The sequence below is a fragment of the Nothobranchius furzeri genome, chromosome 12 (assembly GCF_043380555.1).
Source record: "Nothobranchius furzeri strain GRZ-AD chromosome 12, NfurGRZ-RIMD1, whole genome shotgun sequence".
NCBI lineage: Eukaryota > Metazoa > Chordata > Actinopteri > Cyprinodontiformes > Nothobranchiidae > Nothobranchius > Nothobranchius furzeri.
In genome coordinates this window covers 9272162-9291390 of record NC_091752.1, presented here as the reverse complement: position 1 = coordinate 9291390, position 19229 = coordinate 9272162, and the positions used below count along the sequence as shown (strand labels likewise).

Below are 19229 nucleotides of genomic sequence, written 5' to 3'. Positions count from 1 at the left end.
AATGATGGGTGGATGGATGAGTGGGTAGATTGATGAATGATGGGTGGATGGATGAGTGGGTACATGAATGAATGTTGGATGGATGGATGGATGGATGGATGGATGAGTGGGTAGATTGATGAATGATGGGTGGATGGATGAGTGGGTACATGAATGAATGTTGGATGGATGGATGGATGGATGGATGGATGGATGAGTGGGTAGATTGATGAATTATGGGTGGATGGATGAGTGGGTACATGAATGAATGTTGGATGGATGGATGGATGGATGAGTGGGTAGATTGATGAATTATGGGTGGATGGATGAGTGGGTACATGAATGAATGATGGATGGATGGATGGATGGATGAGTGGACAGATGATGGATGGATGAGTGGGTAGATGGATAGATGAATGGATTAGTGGGTGGCTGGCTGGATGGATGGATGAGTGGGTAGATAGATGAGTGATGGGTGGATGGATGAATGATGGATGGATAAGTGGGTGGATGGATGAATGATGGGTGGATGAGTAGGTAGATGGATGAATGATGGATGGATTGATGGATGGATGAGTGGGTAGATGGATGCATGATGGGTGGATGGATGAGCAGGTACATGAATGAATGATGGATGGATGGATGAGTGAATGGATGATGGATGAATGATGGATGAATAAGTGGTTAGATGGATAGATGAATGGATGAGTGGGTGGTTGGATGATGGGTGGATGGATGAGTGGGTAGATGGATGAAAGATGGATGGGTGGATGAGTGGGTTGATGGATGAGTGATGGGTGGATGGATGAGTAGGTAGATGGATGAGTGATGGGTGGGTGGATGAGTGGGTTGATGGATGAGTGATGGGTGGATGGATGAATGATGGGTGGATGAGTGGGTAGATGGATGAATGATGGATGGATGGATGAGTGGGTAGATGGATGCATGATGGGTGGATGGATGAGCAGGTACATGAATGAATGATGGATGGATGGATGAGTGAATGGATGATGGATGAATGATGGATGAATAAGTGGTTAGATGGATAGATGAATGGATGAGTGAGTGGCTGGATGATGGATGGATGGATGAGTGGGTAGATGGATGAAAGATGGATGGATAAATGGATGGATGGATGAGTGGCTAGATGGATGAATGATGGGTGGGTGGATGGATGGATGGATGGATGGATGGATGAGTGGGTAGATGGATAGATGAATGGATGAGTGGGTGGGTGGATGGATGGATGGGTGGCTAGATGGATGAATGATGGGTGGATGGATGAGTAGGTAGATGGATGAATGATGGGTGGATGGATGAGTAGGTGGATGGATGAGTGGATGAGTGGGTAAATGGAAAGATGAATGGATGGATGGATGAATGATGTGTGGATGGATGGATGGATCCATCCATCCATCCATCCATGTATGTTAGGGTCCTGAAAGTCTTGGATGCAAACCCAGACCTTGCTCTCCCCACTGAGACTCTCCAGCTCCTCCTGGATGATCCTCTGGAGGGAGGAGACCAGATCTGAATCTCCTCCACTGACTCCCTTTGTGAGAAGGAGCAGCAGATCTTCTTGAGCTCCTCTCCTGCTCAGATCCTCGCCTCCTAAGGAGGAGCATCATTCCAGTATATTCTGGGTTTGATCCCGATCTCACGAGGAGGTCAGGGATAAGACGGACCGTCTCTCCTCCATCAGTAGAGACTCGAGTCCTTCCTTCAGGTCACATGATTGTTTTGCATCATCACAGAAAACCATTTATGTTTAGAAGTTCCTATTTTTATTTTTATTGCACAGAACAGTTTTAACTGTGTTACTAAGACAGAAATATTCAAACATCACTTCCCTTAAAATCTGCAGCTGGGGACAAGGCTTCGTCCAGCTTCAACCTCAGCTGTGGCCTCTTCATACGTTCACAGCTTTGATTCTAGTCGTGCTCCTGAATGCATTCAGTTTTACTGGATGCACATCAACTCTGACAGGTGGGAACAAAAAGGCAGGGATGATGTGAATGATAGATAAACTGGAAAACCATTTAGTTCCTTTTTCTTTAATATCCAGTCAGATGGAGATTTTATCAGCGAGGCTCCTCCACAGCAGGAGGAAACGCTCTGCAGTGTCACGTACTGCGAGACGTTAGCTGAGTGCGTTTATTGTGTTTGCTCGTCAAGTAGAAACGATTCTCAGGTGAATTTTATCTGAAACTACCAGGTCATGGCTTGGGGTCCCCAGGCCACCCGGGGCCTCCAGAGGGCCAAACCTTGAACCAAGTCGGATCCACAGAAGTTGTCATGTGACCAAACTTCTGGCTGCCTTGCGGTCCCTGATGGGACCCACCTCCTTCCTGCCTACTTGATTCCAGACCAGGGCTGGACTGGGAACAAAAAATGGCCCTGGCATTGTTGCCCGTGGCAGCCCACCGTGATTATTTATAAGATTTGCAAAGGCACACGGCATACCACGATATATTTCCCGCTCGCTGTGTAGTTTTAAAATCTAAAGAAAGTGCAGTAGCCTATACTACTCACAGAGCCTTTACTCTTGGGAGAATGTTCACAGTGTCACAAATCCTGAAGTTAAAAGTGGAAGTCGAAGAATCTGCTAAAGATGTCTCTCCAGTTGCTAATCAAACATAAACATTATTGTGCCTTCAGTAAAAGAGCACGTATCCACGTGAAATTAAGAGCTATTCATCAAAGCAGCAACTGAAAAAATATAAAGATACCAGGACAGGCAGTCAGAAAAGAAAGATCAAAGATCAGTCAGTGTAGTTTAAATAATGTACAGGTGAAAAGAGAGATCATAGCTTATTCTGTACTGAGACAAATGGCTGCATGGTCCTTCGAGAAGAAAGCAGAGTTTTACGTTAGCATTCTAAATTATTCTGATACGGTCTCTTCTAGAATTAAAATAGGCGCTATTCAGTGTACTCACAACAAAAAGAGGAAATGCATGTCAACTCCACATCTGGAAAGTTCAAACCTTCACTCCAAATGTGCCCTAATGTGTCAAACTGAAAGAACGGTTGGTTGCGTTCAGAGCCACTGAAGAGCAGGTGAACATAAAGCCGCTCCACAAGGCCCCCAAACCATCCGAGGTCCCGTAAATTCTTGAACTGCAACAGAGACGAGATGTGCAATTTTGAATTAGTTTAATAAGAATCGTGTTAAACTTCATTTGACTGTTTCAATGTTAATAAACAAAGAAAATAAAAAATATGTTCATTTAAGCTTACTTTATAAAAATATAATCTTCATAGTTTGATGGCTAATCCATCAGTTTTGGTGTTTGAGCTCAGGTTGTTCAGAAATACATCTCAGTCTCAATCACCAATTCGCTGTGATAGCTTTTTAACCTTTGTCCCCCCCCCTCTCCGATTCCAAAAGATCTACATTGAGATGCTGTTAGAAGTTCTGATGTTCCTAAGTGGGTCCCAGATTTAGTTCAGCTAAAGACCTCTGGCCAGCCCTGGCTGGTTGCATCTATTTCAGTCACACAGTAAAGGCAGTGGACTTAAGAACTACCCAGTTGAATGTCAACAACACAAAACCGCGTGTTCAGTGTAGTGAACTCACAAATGTAGGAAAATGCTTGTGAGTCCACACTAATGAAAGACACTTCCTTGGAACGTCCCTGGGGCCCAGTGGACAGGGTAGCCTTAAAGAGGAAGAGTCAGGTGGATTAAAAAAGTGATTATTACACACCTCTTGCTTCGTAATAGGACCAATGATATGCCAAAAAGATATTTTTGACTAAAGTCTAATAAAAGGTGCGTACTGGTGGAGAACTGTTGAATGGCCCTCCGATAATCCTCAAATATGTAGCAAGACAAAGAAACTGAACAAGTATGAACTTTAACAACTGAAAGCAGCAAGCGAACCTCGTGAGAGAAGACAAAACAAAGCAAAAATTACATTATTTTATGTCACAAAATGTAATTCACTACTTAAACACAATTATATTTTTCATAAATCTCACCTTACGAAAGTAGTTTCTTCAGTAATTCACTCTTGTCTGCAACTCGGTCAATCACTGTCAGTTTCAAGGGACACAAGGACATCCTTTTCAGTGGCCGTCAACATAAAGGCTCCCAGCTTGCTGGCAGACAGGCAACTTCTCCGTCTGGTTTTGATACAGCGCAGGGTTGAAAATGACCGCTCACAGGCTACCTGAGTTATGGACCAGGTCAGCAAAAACAGATATGCAACCCAAGTAGGGGGTATGCATGAGTCAACACATTACATCTGAGGAGGATTTTGTAGCAGCACAGAGGACAACTTTTGCAAGAGGAACAGGTTTTCTTATTATGTCTATCTCTGCATGATCATCTGATTCTTCAACTGCTGTAGTTGTGTAGTCATCCAAGTGTGATTGTACCAGCCTGTCCCATTGCTGTGCCAAGTTTTTTAGTTCATTTTGTAGACTGGTAACTGTCGCCCTGCTGTCATACACAACAAGGCACTTGCTGAGTCCTTCAAGTTCAGATTTAGGGAGAGCACTGGTTTGGACAAGGGGGAAGTTTTTGGGATGTAGCAGGGATAGGTCTGCATACAGGGTGCCATGAGTAAGGAATCTTCTCTGCATGGCCTCAATGGCTGTATCAAGAATCTGATGGTGAACATTGACCTCATAGACCATTTGTGAATCCCTGAGGCTTTCATTCTGGGCTATCTGTCCTGCCAAGACTTTCTTTCTCTTCACCCTCTTCTGAGGCAGTGCAGCCTCCACTTCCAAATTGAGTTCATCGTGCTCCTCCAGCTTTTCATTTGCCCAGCGGACAAAACAGGCAGCTGCATCGGTGACAGCTAGGAAATCTCTTGATATCTCTTTCAGTGATTCTTGTGTTGTGGTGACCATTGTATGTGCTGAGAGGATGTCCATTCCTCCGGTCTGTAGGTATTTTGACAGGGGTGAGGTGATCTCAAATATCCGGAGAAATAGCTGAGCTGTTAGCACAGTTTCATATCGGAGTAAGCATCTCGATATCCTCCGGCTCTGTTTTGTGCATTTGTTGCAAGTGTCTTCAGGTTCATTATGGCAGACAGTGTGGACACCACTTCAACATAAAGACCACCATCAGGTCTGCCATAGTTTCCAAAAACTTTCCTCAGCGAATCATGTTTGGCCCACCATGTCGTCCCTCCAATTGGCGAAATGCGTTTGTGTCTTTTGTCTTGGCTCTCAGTCTCCCACACGCCCACTCTAGTGTATGATTCCCTGATAAATACAGCAATGTCATTCAGCAGGTCAGTGATCCACTTTCAATGACACTATGGGCGGTTTCTGCCAACACAAGGTTAAGTAGCACCGCATGTGTAGATTGGTGGGGTTTGTGGATGCCATTAATGCAGAGGAACCTCTGTAGTGACCCTGCATATTAGAGGCTCCATCTGTGGAGTTGCTGATGTACAGGCCTATATCCAACTTGAGACGCTCAAGTACTTCAGTCAACAGAGTCACAAAGGACTGCCCTGTTGTTGTGCTGCATTGTATGACTGCAACCAGCCTTTCATGATCTGCATCAGTGACGCACCTCAAAATGACAGAACACTGATCTTTCCCTGTAATATCTTGAGTAGTGTCGAGCTGCACGAAAAACATTCCTGCTTTTTTGATGTCTGCAGAGACGCTCTCTTCTATTAAATGTTTGATTGCATCGATGACTGTATTCACAGTTGTCTTGGACAGGAGGGTGATCAGGGAGCATCTACCCGGTGTGCCTGAAGCATGGATCTGCTTACTTTTTACTTACTTACTACATTGTTGAGATGCTCTTTTAAGCACACATCGTATTTCCCCAACACTATAATAATTTCTAAGAAGTGACCACGGTCAAGACTGGCATTTTCCAAGGTGTGTGTAGCTTTATTGTGCTCATGCCTGTAGCGTAAACCTCTGTTCCCTATAACCTTAACAACCTCAACCACACGTTCCAACACCTGGCGTCTCTTCTTAACCTGTTCATATTGTCTTGTCAGCTGTCTTCCCTCAAGGAGGTGGCCAATGGTTGCTCTTAGGGTTGTCACGGTATGAAAATTTAACCTCACGGTTATTGTGACCAAAATTATCACGGTTTTCGGTATTATCGCGGTATTTTTTAAACGGTGTTGCATATGTTCAGAAAGCATTGATAGTCCTGTTCTACACAAACTGAAATAGTTTTGAAAAGGTTTAACAGTGTTTATTAAACCTAAAATAACACAAAGCCTTAGCAAAAGTGCAACTTTTCACAAGTAAAGGAACAAATAGCTTCTTTTTCTGGAACATGTTACAGTAGTCAGTGCAGGTTTAAATTATACAAATCCAAACATTCGAAACATAAACAATATGTAAACAAATCAAATAAACACCACTTGTTTTCTCATATACTTGTTTTCTTCATTATCAAAATGAAAATCTAAAACTCCAGTCCACACTTAACTTGAGCACTGTACAAGTCAACCTTAAAAAATATGTATTTAAAATAAATAGCCACTTTAAACAAATTACTAAAATAACTACTACACTATGTAATCAAATCCAAATGTTCAAGTATAAATGGCATTGAATAAGTAAACAAATCCATGACAAGGAACTAATTGTATATTTCTCTTCATCATCAACAAATAAGATGCTTCATCCAGCAACAGGGTGTCCGTGACACAGTTTAAATGCTGGCAGAGGACGCTGCGGCTGCAGTATATAGTGACTCGTTGCATTCTCCGTCAACCAAAAGTCCTCACGTCATGCATTTAAGCTAAAATGCTGATGTTAACTTACCTTGCACTGGCTGTGGAGACGTGGGTGATGGTCACTCAGATGTGCCATTAGATTCGAAGTGTTGCTGCCTTTTGCAGACACTTGTTTCCTGCATGTTCTGCAAACGGGATAGCAGTCTTCTATTAACTGTCCCTCAGCATTTTTCAGAAATCCAAAATATGCCCATACTTCCGATTTAGTCTTCTTTGAGGGCTGATGGATGTCCTGGGCGCTGCCGTCTCCTCCTTCGGCCATTATTTCAGCTTCAAAGTTTTGGTGCCGTTGCAAACTAAAAAGTGCGTGTGCGCGCCGCGGGAACTTCAGCTGAAGCGACGGTGGCTGGTAAGGGTCACCGCGCTGAAACCGCGGCCACGGTAAACCCACCGAGATAATTTAGTTTTTTAAAAACTGGACGGTTATTTTTATTGTCAACTTTTTTTACCGGGGTTTACCGCTATACCGGTTACCGTGACAACCCTAGTTGCTCTGGAGCAGTTCAAAAAATATGCCTCAGCACATTGTCTTTGTGCCATGCTTCTCTCATGCTCCTCAACTCTTTGGTGCACATGCCTCCAGTCTGCCATGTCTTTAATGAAAATACTTGGATCATTGGGCTTGCTAAAAGCAAGGCAAACAAAACAAAATAAAGCATGACGTTGTCCACAACAAGTCAACCATTTCCATGCAATGTCGTCTGGTCTAGTGAAGAGCCTCTGGACAACAGGGTTTTGGCATCTTGTTGTGGGTGATACTTTAAGAACTCCTGTCTCTTAGTAGAAAGAGGGCAGATAAAATAGTCTACAAATGCCTGATCTCCCTTTGATTCTTCCTCTTCGATCAAAACAGGCTGGCTTGACTAAACAGAGAAAAATAAGAGGCAAAAATGTAAGTTTTACTACGTCTTTGATGACCTACAAGTAATAAACCATCTATTTTGACAGGCTAAATAGAGGCAATTCTCTCTGTCTCTCACACACACACACACACACACACACACACACACACACACACACACACACACACACACACACACACACACACACACACACACACAGTTTTACAGGAATCACAGATAACTCCATATTATACAGTTATTATTCATATTTGAAGTCTGTTTGAAATAAATAATTGGGTTGATTATTTGACACTTTTAGTCTGCAAATTTCCCAGTATTAATAACATTTAACAGTTTCTGGTTGTAATTTATTATTATCATTATTATTAATATTGGGCTGCGCAGTGGTGCAGTGGTTAGAGCTGTTGCCTTGCAGCAAGAAGGTCCTGGGTTCGCTTCCCAGCCTGGGATCTTTCTGCATGGAGTTTGCATGTTCTCCCTGTGCATGCGTGGGTTCTCTCCGGGTTCTCCGGCTTCCTCCCACAGTCCAAAAACATGACTGTTAGTAATTGGTCTGTCTAAATTGTCCTTAGGTGTGTGTGTATGTGTGTGTGTGCATGATTGTTTGTCCTGTGTGTCTCTGTGTTGCCCTGCGATGGACTGGCTCTCTGTCCAGGGTGTACCCCATCCCCCCCCCCCCCCCCGCGCAACCCCACGTGGACAAGCGGGTTCAGACAATGGATTATTATTAATATTATTGATAAAATAATAATAATGTTATAAATTTTTCATTATTATCACATGCCTTCATCGTTTCTGTTAGTGCTTCTGCATGCTAGCTTATGTGCAGACCACCTGTCTCCCGCCTTGCACACACACACGTGCGCTCCTGCACGCGTGCACAAGTACCCCCACCTATCTTCATGAAAGTTCCTCGTCATGAGCATCTACGGTACATCTTACCAGGCTCGGGCTGACGGAAGCTTTTCTGACCTCTTCTTCCTCCTCAATCTGTCCCTGCTGAGACTCGTGTTTCTCATCCTTCTGCTTCTCCTCTGACGAGTCTCCCTGAATATCTAATCTTCCTCCTTCTTCCTCTGGCCCAGGTGCAACTGCTGCCGCTGACGAACTTGTAGATGCAATGGCAAAAATATCTGTTAGCTTGGCACATTGTGCTGATTCCGCTTGGAGGAGTTTTTTCCTTTTATCTCGCTGCTTTTCTGCCACCCCCTTACGCTTTTTTGGTTTGTCCATTTTTGACTCGCGTGCTCTCAAAACACGCTCTGCCCAAGTTTGATCTGAGATGAGATGAGGAGGGAAGGGCGGATCACGGATGGCTGAGAGAGATCTCATTCGATTAGCCCAATGTCCTGTTAAAAACCACCCAATGGGCCGCTGCATAATATTTACATAGTAGTTTTTCTTTTAAGATTTTTATTTTTTATTTTTCCTCAGAACACTTGCCCAAAAAAGCGCGACGGCCCACCGGGCATTGCCCGGTGCACCAGAAGGCCAGTCCATGCCTGTTCCAGACAGCAGGATTGTTTCCTCAGGGCTCCGAGAGACCCTCGCAGCACCAACAGTTTTAACCTAGCATGCATGTGTTTGGTCTGAGGAAGGAAACCGGAGTACCGAGAGACATGCATGTGGAGAACAGCTAACTCCTCGCATGCTGGTTCCATTTCTTTGTGTGTCTTTGTGTCACTTAACCGAGTTACTTAACCCTCTTCTATATGAATTCAGTCAGCTGACTTCAGCCATGTTGACTAAAGGTTTCTGAATGTTTTTCTGATCCATCATCTCGTCTTCAGTGTCTCAGATGGTCATCGAGGAGGTTGGCGTGATTCAGGAGAACCTGGAGATCGAGAGGATATGCAGAGAAAGTGCGGAAGCTCTGGCCTCCAAGGTGAAGTTCATCTTGAAATGGTGTTACCCCCTCAGCTAACGGTCTTATGAAAACCTAGTAAAACCAACGAAAATGACTCTTTAAGATAAATCAGCAAACAGATTCCTAACAAGCCTGTAGAAGTGGAGGCCTGGTGGTGAAACACGCCTGTCAGGGGGACACTTGGTGAACATCACCTTTCCTCCTGCAATCAGAAGCACTGCAGCTTTCTTGTGGTGTAAAATTGGATCCTCCTGATTCAGAGCACCATTTTTTTGGCGTGCTTCCTTTGTGGGCTGTGATTGAGAGCGGAGGCACCCGGTCCACAGTGATTTATCAGCCCACTGGTGCTGAGATTATCACTGTAATCATTTCTTATTCAATTTCTGTACAAAAGCCTTCACCGTCCACCTGGCTGGGCAGGATTTTGGGAGACCGATGGAGAATTACGGTGAAGGTCGATTTTCAGTCCTTCTCTCTGCTTTTTGCTTGGATTGTTTTTTCTACAATTCCTCATAAGGATGAAGAATAATGTGTTGATAGACCAAGAAGAAAAGTAGATGAAAATAATGGTTTTTAAGTTGACGTCATTATCCACTCATCGTTTCAGTTTTAGTAAAAATTAAATATTTTAACCTTTAAATTAACCCTTTGATGCATAGTGGTCACTACAGTGGACAGGTACTCAGAATAGTTATTTATTTGTTTTTGCTATTAAGCACAGCTGTTGAAGACTTTATTGCATTTGAGCCCCTCCATTTCTACTTCAGTAAGTCAAGCCAACATATTTCATGTTCTGAATGCACACTGTCCACTGAGGTGGACATGTAATAAATTATTTGTAAATTATAAAATTTTACAAAAAAAATTGTTGAAATTTGTTTCATTCACACCTAAAGATGAATGAAAAAAATTGTTAAAAAAATCATGGTTGAAGATTTCATAATTCATGCATCAAAGGGTGAAAAATAAAATTACTCTTTGGCTTCTAATCAGTGGATCAGCTGTTTTAGTCAATCATGTCGAGGTTTGGGTTGATAATTATCAACATTCACGAGTAAACCAAGTTCTACCAGAGACCCCAAAGCTCAGGTCCTAAACCAGAAACCCTGGAGGTCCGGACCTTTACCGGAAGTCCCAGAGGTCCGGACCTTTACCGGAGACCGGGGCTATCTTAAATGTTCCACAGCGTTGCTCTAACCCGAGGTTATTTCTCGTATCCCCCTGCATTATTCTCCTCTTGCATTCAGAAACGATTATAAATGTTTCTCCAAACCTAAAATCTCTGCCAGATATTTTTGTGCTTTCTTACCAGTAACTGGTCTGGTCCAGGTGGAAAATCCTACTAACAGTTTATTAAACCTTTTCTCTCCCTGTATTTTTCCATTGAAGTTGAAATTTGCCGGACTCTGTTTTCCTCCCGGCTCGTTCCCAGACCTCCTCACACGTTTCATCTGCTAAAGAAGGCTGCTAATGAACCGGGCCTTTCTGGGTCTGACGGCCATGAATGAATTGCTTCTTCTGATTAAATGCTCACATGGCGACAGGCTTAGCCACGGCTTGCTTTCAGGATTTCACATCTGTTTTTTTTTTAATGTTTTACTTTTGCCGGCTCTTCTCTTCCTCCCATTTCCTTTGATATAAACGCGAGTCTGTAACCACACATTTGTTCTGCTGGTCTAATACCAGCGGTGTTGGAGCATGCATCCACTACTCACTCAATTAGGCTAAAAGCAGCTCCTTTATTCACTAATTCTGCAGAAACAGGCTGCTTGGTGGACGTTACCTTTCAGAAACACGCTGACCGCTTTACAGCATTTAAAAAAACAGTAAATTTATCATTTCTGCTGAAGATGTTGTGTCTAAATAATTGAAACAAAAATATAAGTTAGTAACTGGTATTCATTTGAAACGTTTGCTGCCTCTGTTGTGAACGATGTTTACAGGTTTTTTAACACTTATGAATGAAAACAACAACTGGGATTGAATCCATTTAAAAGCAGACACAGAAGAATGCAGGTTTTTAGATTTAATGTTCTTGTGTGATGAAGGGCTGCTACTTCATAATGGTGACCTTCAGAGCCTAAAACCAACAGTCCTGATTCATCCCAGTATGTCATTTTAAAGAACATCTTTCCAGTTGCACATTTTTTATCAGAAGAATGTGATTCCATGTTATGTATTGTTGATTGCATTTCAGAAAACTCGATGCAGTCTGAAGGGTGTCATCAAGACACAGATTTGCTGCAATCTGCTCTCCGCAGGACGCCCATTAATACGTGTATTTTATTTTCTATTTCACTTTCTTTTTTCCTTTTGAAATGCTTTCCTTTCTTTCGTTGACATCAAGATGCATAATTAGCTTTGGTCGCCTTCACATGGCTTCACTGATGTTTTGCTAAGTGTTTCTGCTCGGCTGAAATGTGGCTGACGGACGAGGGAACGGCCGCTCGCGCATCATGTCAGGCAGATAATTTACAAAATATAAAATCACATAAAACAAGCAAAGGCAAAGAAAAGCACCACGATGAGTTGATTATCAGAAACATTGTCAGACAATGCAGCCGGAAATGCTAATTCACGTTTCATATAAACTATGATTACATCTGTTTATTCGACTCTAATGACATCTGTTTTTCACACCTTATTGTTGCTTCTGCATACGTTCCCTTGTTATTAGAAATGATTGCAGAGTGAATGAATAGAAATCAGCACATCTTGTCCTCCCGTCTGCCACTCTTCTCATTTATCTTTTTTTTTTTTTTTTTACTAGTTTATTGGAAAACATTGATGGTGAATGAGGTGTAGCTAGATGGCTAGGTTTAGTCGTTTTTAGGTGTATTTTGAAAAATGTAGTTTCATCTTTGGAGGCGTAGCTAAAGCAGATTCTGGGTCGTGTGAATGAAGCCTTCATAGATGCTGCTTAACCATAAAACCTACAAACAAATGAAAAACAATGAAAAATGTTCATTTTATTCATTTGTGCCAAAACAAGTTTAAACAACATGGAAGTTAAAATATCAACTAATAATAGTATTAATACCAATATTGAAGGTTTAACCTTGTTTGGAAGCATCTTCTTATCTTTGGGATATATTATTTGTTTTATTTATTGATTTGTTTGTTTGTTTAAAACACAAGAGCAAAATCACATGTGACCACATGTGAAACTCATTTTCCTTGTGTTAAAAGCATGTGACTGTGTTTTGCACACATTTCTCAAGGGAGTTTGGAAGATTTTCATGGACATCAAGTGTGAAGCCTACAGTTGTTCACATGTGTAACTCCTGTGGTAACATGTGAACCACATGTGAAAAACGCATTGGTATCTACTACCACACTGGAACAGCTCTAGTCCCTTTGGAGGGTCCTGGAGGGTGCGTAGGGGTTCACCCAACCAATCCACATGCCCTGTGGGGGGTACTCTGGGAGTACGGGGTACCAGCAAGCCCCCATAATTCTGGTCTGGAAATGAAGCCAAACAAGGAAGTGAAATAAATTGCAGTTCCACCCTCATCCACTAGGGGCTGGTGTCAGGAGCGAGTAAATCCTCATTGACTCCCATGTTAAAAATACCAATTTCACAGCAGAAATAAACATGTTTACAGCCTGGTACCAAAACATGTTTTTTGTTTAAATGATCTAGTTTACACTCATGACAACTCTGGGGGGGGGGGGGGGGGATGGGGGGGGGGGTTTGAATGTGTCTCCACTTAATTTTTTCGGTAAGTAAAATTAGATGTATGTATTTTAGGTCACTGCCGAGCTGAGCTTAGATTTTAACATGTACTGTTTAACCATGAAATAGAAATTTAATAGGGTAACACCATCAACATATGTACTGGACAATGCATGTCCATAGGCTCCAATTATATGTTTTTGAGCCAAAATGGGAGGTGGCCACCACCCCCATTTTGACCCTGTCACAGGTTCCGTCTAGCCCCAGACAATTCCACAAAAGGGAAAAGAGATGGAGCTGAGGGTGGGGCTGTAAGGCTGGGATCAAATGACGACACCAGTCGAACTGAAGCAATGTAGCTACAAGCTAACCTAAAGCTAACGCAGAGGTGGGAGCTAAGCTAACAGAAGAGTGACAAAAAATCCCCCCCCCCCCCCCCCCCCCAGAGTTGTCATGAGTGTAAACTAGATCTATTAAACCTAAAACATGTTTTGGAACCAGGCTGTAAACATGTTTATTTTTGCTGTGAAATTGGTATTTTTAACATGGGAGTCAATGAGGATTTGCTCTCTTCTGACACCAGCCCCTAGTGGATGAGGGTGGAACTGCAGTTTTTGTCACTTCCTTGTTTGCTTCGTTTTCATACCAGTATTATGGGGGCTTGGGTAAAACCCAGTGCATTTAACATAATGCTGCATTTTTGAAAATGGGTTGAAATATAACATGTTGGTGGAGCTGGTTCCGACTATCGGTATGGTCCCCTCCCCTCAGCGGCAGCTCGGTGCATCTCTGATAATAATAGTGATAATAATAATGATGATGATGATTAATAGTAATAATAATAATAATAATGATGATGATGATGATGACATAATGGTGATAATAATAATAATGATGAAGATGATGATGAAAATAATAATAATAATGATGAAGATTATGATGATGATAATAATAATGAAGATGATAATAATGATGAAGATAATAATAATGATAATGATGATATAATGATGATAATAATGATGATAATAGTAATGATGATGATAATGATGATAATAATGATGATGATATAATGATGATAATAATAACGATAATAATGATGATGATGATATAATGATGATAATAATAATGATAACGATGATAATAATGATAATAATGATGATGATGATATAATGATAATAATGATAATAATGAAGATGATGATGAAAATAATAATAATAATGATGAAGATTATGATGATAATAATAATAATGATGAAGATGATAATAATGATGATGATAATAATGATAATGATGATATAATGATGATGATGATGATAATAGTAATGATGATGATAATGATAATAATAATGATGATGATGATTAATAGTAATAATAATAATAATAATGATGATAATGATGATGATGATGATATAATGATGATGATAATAATAATAATAATGATGATGATAATGATAATAATAATAGTAATAATAATATTGATAAAGTACTCGAAGTGTTTCTCTGGAGGGTTTTTAAACTAAATGTGAACAAACTAAAATGGAAGCTGAGTCAGATCAGCTGTATGAATGTGTGGATGAGTGGGCGGGGCCTGGACTTAATCAGTTACTTAAGTTACTTAATCAGACTTAAACCAGCTTTAGGATTAAAGTTTCTCCAGCAGCTCATTTCGGATAAAAGTTGTAAAACGTGTCCTACGTTCTTAACCCTTCTGGGTTTTAGTTGAGTTACGTTCAACAGGCTTAAATGTTTGAACGCTTCGTGACCTTCTGACTGTCCCTCTGCTCTTGCTGTAGCTGAAGCGTCAGAACCGCTCTCTGAAGAGGAAGAGCATGATGATGATGTCCCACCTCAGCCCAGAGACCATCACACAGATCAGCCTGGCAGATAATGAAGAGGAGGCTGAAGACTTCCAGTCTTCCAGAGCTTGTGTTTCCTCCCTCTGCAACACCTTGATCTCAGGTGCAGATGAGCGTGTTCTGGAGCTCAGGACAGACTCACTCTGATGTATTTATTAGATTAGATTGAGGTTATTTATCATACTAATGCCAAGCGGTGACTCCTGTTCCAGGAAGCAATTTTAGTGCTCACAGGTCGATTGTGGTTGAATCATTTTGCTCCACTTGAACCACCTGAAGGAGAAGTCATGTTCAGGTCCTCAAGTCGGCCATAATTCTCCCTCAGGTGATAATGGCTCCAGACTCCATGATGCTCTTATGATTATTATTATGATGATGTCTAATGGTGCTGTGGAAAATCATGTCTTCAGTAAACGAAGAAGACGAGTGAATACAAAAATAAGCTGGCTCTTTATGTTTACATTAATATTTACATGTTAATGAATGAGAGAACGAGAGTCTCCAGGAAAGAAAGAACTTTTATTCTAAATATTCATCAGAGACAACATCTGCAGGTTAGCTTTAGCTGCTGGGAACTGCTGCAGCCAAATAAAACGTCTCAAGTTCAAGGTTTATTATTTATTATAGATTATTTATCAGGGATGGGGTTTAAAAAGATATTATTTATTTATCATTTAGTGATTATTTCACCCATCAGTAAAACTGTTTTTATTCCAGACAAACTCCAGCAGGAGATCTTCGATTCACCAACAGCTGATCTGAATCATTCCGCCTGGCTGTGGGATTTTGCTCCAACATCCTGGTCTCCCGGTCACATGATCCCAATAAAAACCTACGAGTTAGAACAGAATCGGCTTCCTGTAGAAAAACTAGAGAAATGAACGGATGAAATGTGATGTTTTTTTAATGAAGCCGATAATGAAAATGTGTAACTCCTCCCCTAAACCGTAACAAACAGTATTGTGTGAATATGATGATTAGGGCTGACGATGCTAACGTGTTCTCACATGTTAACACATTTTTATTTATTTTCTAAGCTTGGCCTTGAACACACACATTCTGTGTGTACATACTATAATAAATAAATATATAAATAATTGATATAAAGTCACTATTTATTTATTTAAATTTTCAGCTAGTTTCATTGATTTAATACAATATGTATGTATAATTTTATGTATTGCTTTATATTCGAGACATTTTTATTTCTTTATTGTTTTTGAACAACACTAAACAATAAGACAACAAATGAAAAATAAAATGGGAAGTAATAAAAAGCAAATGTGCCTCGAATATTAAGTAATTAAATAAACAAAACAGACATAGGCCAAACCACCATTAGTGTTGTTATTGCTCTAATAGTAGTAGTAGTAGTAGTAATAATTATAATAATAATAATAGTAATAATAATAATAAAGAACTACACTAACATTTGTGTACTGAGCTGAAGAGAGCTTCAGAAAAATAATAAATATCAGGTAACAGTACATTTATATTCTAATTTGCATTTATTATAATTAAACATTTTCAGTCGCTTGACAGCCCTTATTATTATTATTATTATTATTATTATTATTATTATTATTATTATAACAACAACAGCAACAACAACGTTACCTTTTAATACCATTATATTAATTTTATTCATGTTAAAAAGCCACTAAATCAAACTTTGATTTTTTTGTTTCAGAGCTACAAAACAAGTTGGAAAAGACCGAAAAGGAGAAAAATGAACTAATCTGTGAGTTTGAGTCGGTAAAACAAGAACTGAAGGAAACCAAGGAGGAAGTAAGTTTAACCGTGTGGTTTATTATAAATGATTATAACATGAATCCATTAAAGCTGAATTAAGAACAGTTTCACCACAGAAGCTTGAAACATCAGGAAAGGTTTTAATTTGAAGGCTTGTTTTTATGTCTGAGGTCTAAAATAAAAACACAAATAAAGTCTTAGAAGGTTTTCTACCCTAAACCTTCTCCGGCTAAACCCTAGACTTCAGTAGAATCCTGAAGTCTTCGTGGCTCGTTCTATTTTCCCAGTTTTATACTTTATGTTCCTGTTTAAACTCTTTTGTGCAGAAATGAAACAAAGACGTTATTTTTCATCTATTTTTGCTTTTAATGTGTTTCTTTTTGCAGCTGATGAAAGAAAAACACGACAACACAGTTTTAATCTCTGAGAAAGTCCAACAAAAGAAGCTCCTGGAGAAATACACCAGAGGTTAGAGGCATCCATAATTTATGTTTGACTTTAGAAAAATCATATATTACTAGTTATGTTGTGTGGAAAGAGAAGAAAAACGCATTTCTGCGTAACGTTAATGACTTGATGAATGACGCGGGTGACCTTTAGTTTCATTCAGACGTAACAAAGTCCCGAACACGGGTCGCTTTTCTCACGTTGTCCCGATAAACGTCTTTATTCTCAGGAGAAATTAAAATGTGAAGGTTACTCAGCAGCTGGTGTGGAGCTCACTCCGGCACCTCCAAGGTCTTTGAGGCAAATAAATGGAGTAAATGCATGAGAAGCAGAAATAAAAGTGTTTAGAAAGTTTATTTGATCACAAACTTTATAGCAACATGAAACGTGATAGCAGCTCCTGGGTTTTACCTGCCTGAACATACCTGCTGAGTCACGGAATGAATCATTTAACCAAACTTCTGCTGAGCCCTGATCATTATGAAGTGTTTAGTCTGAAATGGAGTTAGTAGCTTAAACCAGCCTAAACAAACCCAATCGGCTACATGTGGGTCAGTCTGGGTCCAGTTCTGCTCAGCATTGGTTCTTCTGCATAGACACCCAGCAACTCCAGAGTCACAATAACTCCAGCCGTGTTCCACATGTTTCTAAAGCAACATCAAGATGTGTGAACCGGCTGTCCTCGGCAGATGAGGGGGCCGAGCTGTAGACCATGAGGAACACCACCCCTCCCTTTGTTTGCACCTGTTGTCTAAAAGATTAGAACGTTTTAAAAGCTTCCAAACTTGACAGCACTTATGTTATTACGGGATTAACAAAATAAGAGTCTAATAAAAGGCCAACTCTGGTAAATCTACCAGTTCTACCTCTAGCTGGAGACGAAGGGAACACAAATATCAGTTTAGCAGCATTTTCCTTTATCCTGACTGTTATTTAGAAAATCTTTGAGTGGCGTGACTCTTCTAGCAAAAAAAAAAACCCCACTTTAAACCGACCCCTGGTGGAGCTGGTTCCCTCTTGTCTTCAGCTACGTGATGCACTACTGGGTGGACTGGTTTCCAGTTTGGATTCATGCAGAACAAGAGCTCCTTACAGCAGCTGCAGGGCTCTTAGGTCATAGGTCGTAGGTGGCCCAACCAGCGGGAATCTGGTTCAAGTTCCTTCTAAACCTTCTGCTTGTTGCTCAGTTTGATGCTTAGAACTAAATATTTAAAAAATCCACAAAGTAGCTTTTTCAGAGGTTTTAGTCTCTGTTTCTCACCAATCACAGCAAATAATAATAATAAAGTTTATTCATCATCATTTATTGGTTATATAGCCCTTTAAAACAGTCAACCCAAAGTACTTAACAGATTGCATAAAAACCAACACCTAATGAAAACGTAAAAACACACAAATCTACTGCTAGTTCTGAAACTCAGCAAGTCTGAGATGTAGGATGGGGCCAAACCATTAAGAGCATTAAAAACAAACAAGAGCTCAAAAGCTGTTAGAAAACCAACAGGCAGCCAGTGAAGGGCAGACCAAACCGGAGTGATGCGCTCACGTCGGGGGGTTAAAATTTGAGCGGCTGTGTTTTGGATCAGCTGCAGCCTGCTGAGGGCCGCCTGAGAGACATCGAAGTACAGAGCATCGCAGCGGTCGACCCTGGAGCTGTTAACCATGCACAGCCTTCTGGAGGTCAGTCTGGCAGAAAAACGGTTCAACCTTCGTTAAGACGAAGACGTTAAGACGATCTTGACCTTCATTATGATGAAGACATTAAGACGATCTTGACCTTCGTTAAGATGAAGACGTTAAGACGATCTTAACCTTCATTATGATGAAGACATTAAGACGATCTTGACCTTCATTAAGACAAAGACGTTAAGACGATCTTTACCTTCGTTAAGACGAAGATGTTAAGACGATCGTGACCTACATTAAGACGAAGACGTTAAGACGATCTTGACCTTCATTATGATGAAGACATTAAGACGATCTTGACCTTCGTTAAGATGAAGACGTTAAGACGACCTTTACCTTCGTTAAGATGAAGACGTTAAGACGATCTTA

At 40.7% G+C, this 19229-nt stretch overlaps 1 protein-coding gene across 2 annotated transcripts in view; it reads left to right on the top strand.

Annotated features, from left to right (window-relative positions):
* Window positions 1–19229, top strand: part of shtn1 (shootin 1) — a 35023-nt gene that overhangs the window by 5754 nt on the left and 10040 nt on the right. For both annotated transcript variants that reach the window (XM_015975228.3, XM_054734399.2), the window contains exons 4-7: window positions 9368–9462; window positions 14913–15078; window positions 16666–16763; window positions 17114–17195. In XM_015975228.3, the coding sequence (XP_015830714.3) occupies window positions 9368–9462; window positions 14913–15078; window positions 16666–16763; window positions 17114–17195 (441 nt within the window). The remainder of the gene's footprint in view (window positions 1–9367; window positions 9463–14912; window positions 15079–16665; window positions 16764–17113; window positions 17196–19229) is intronic.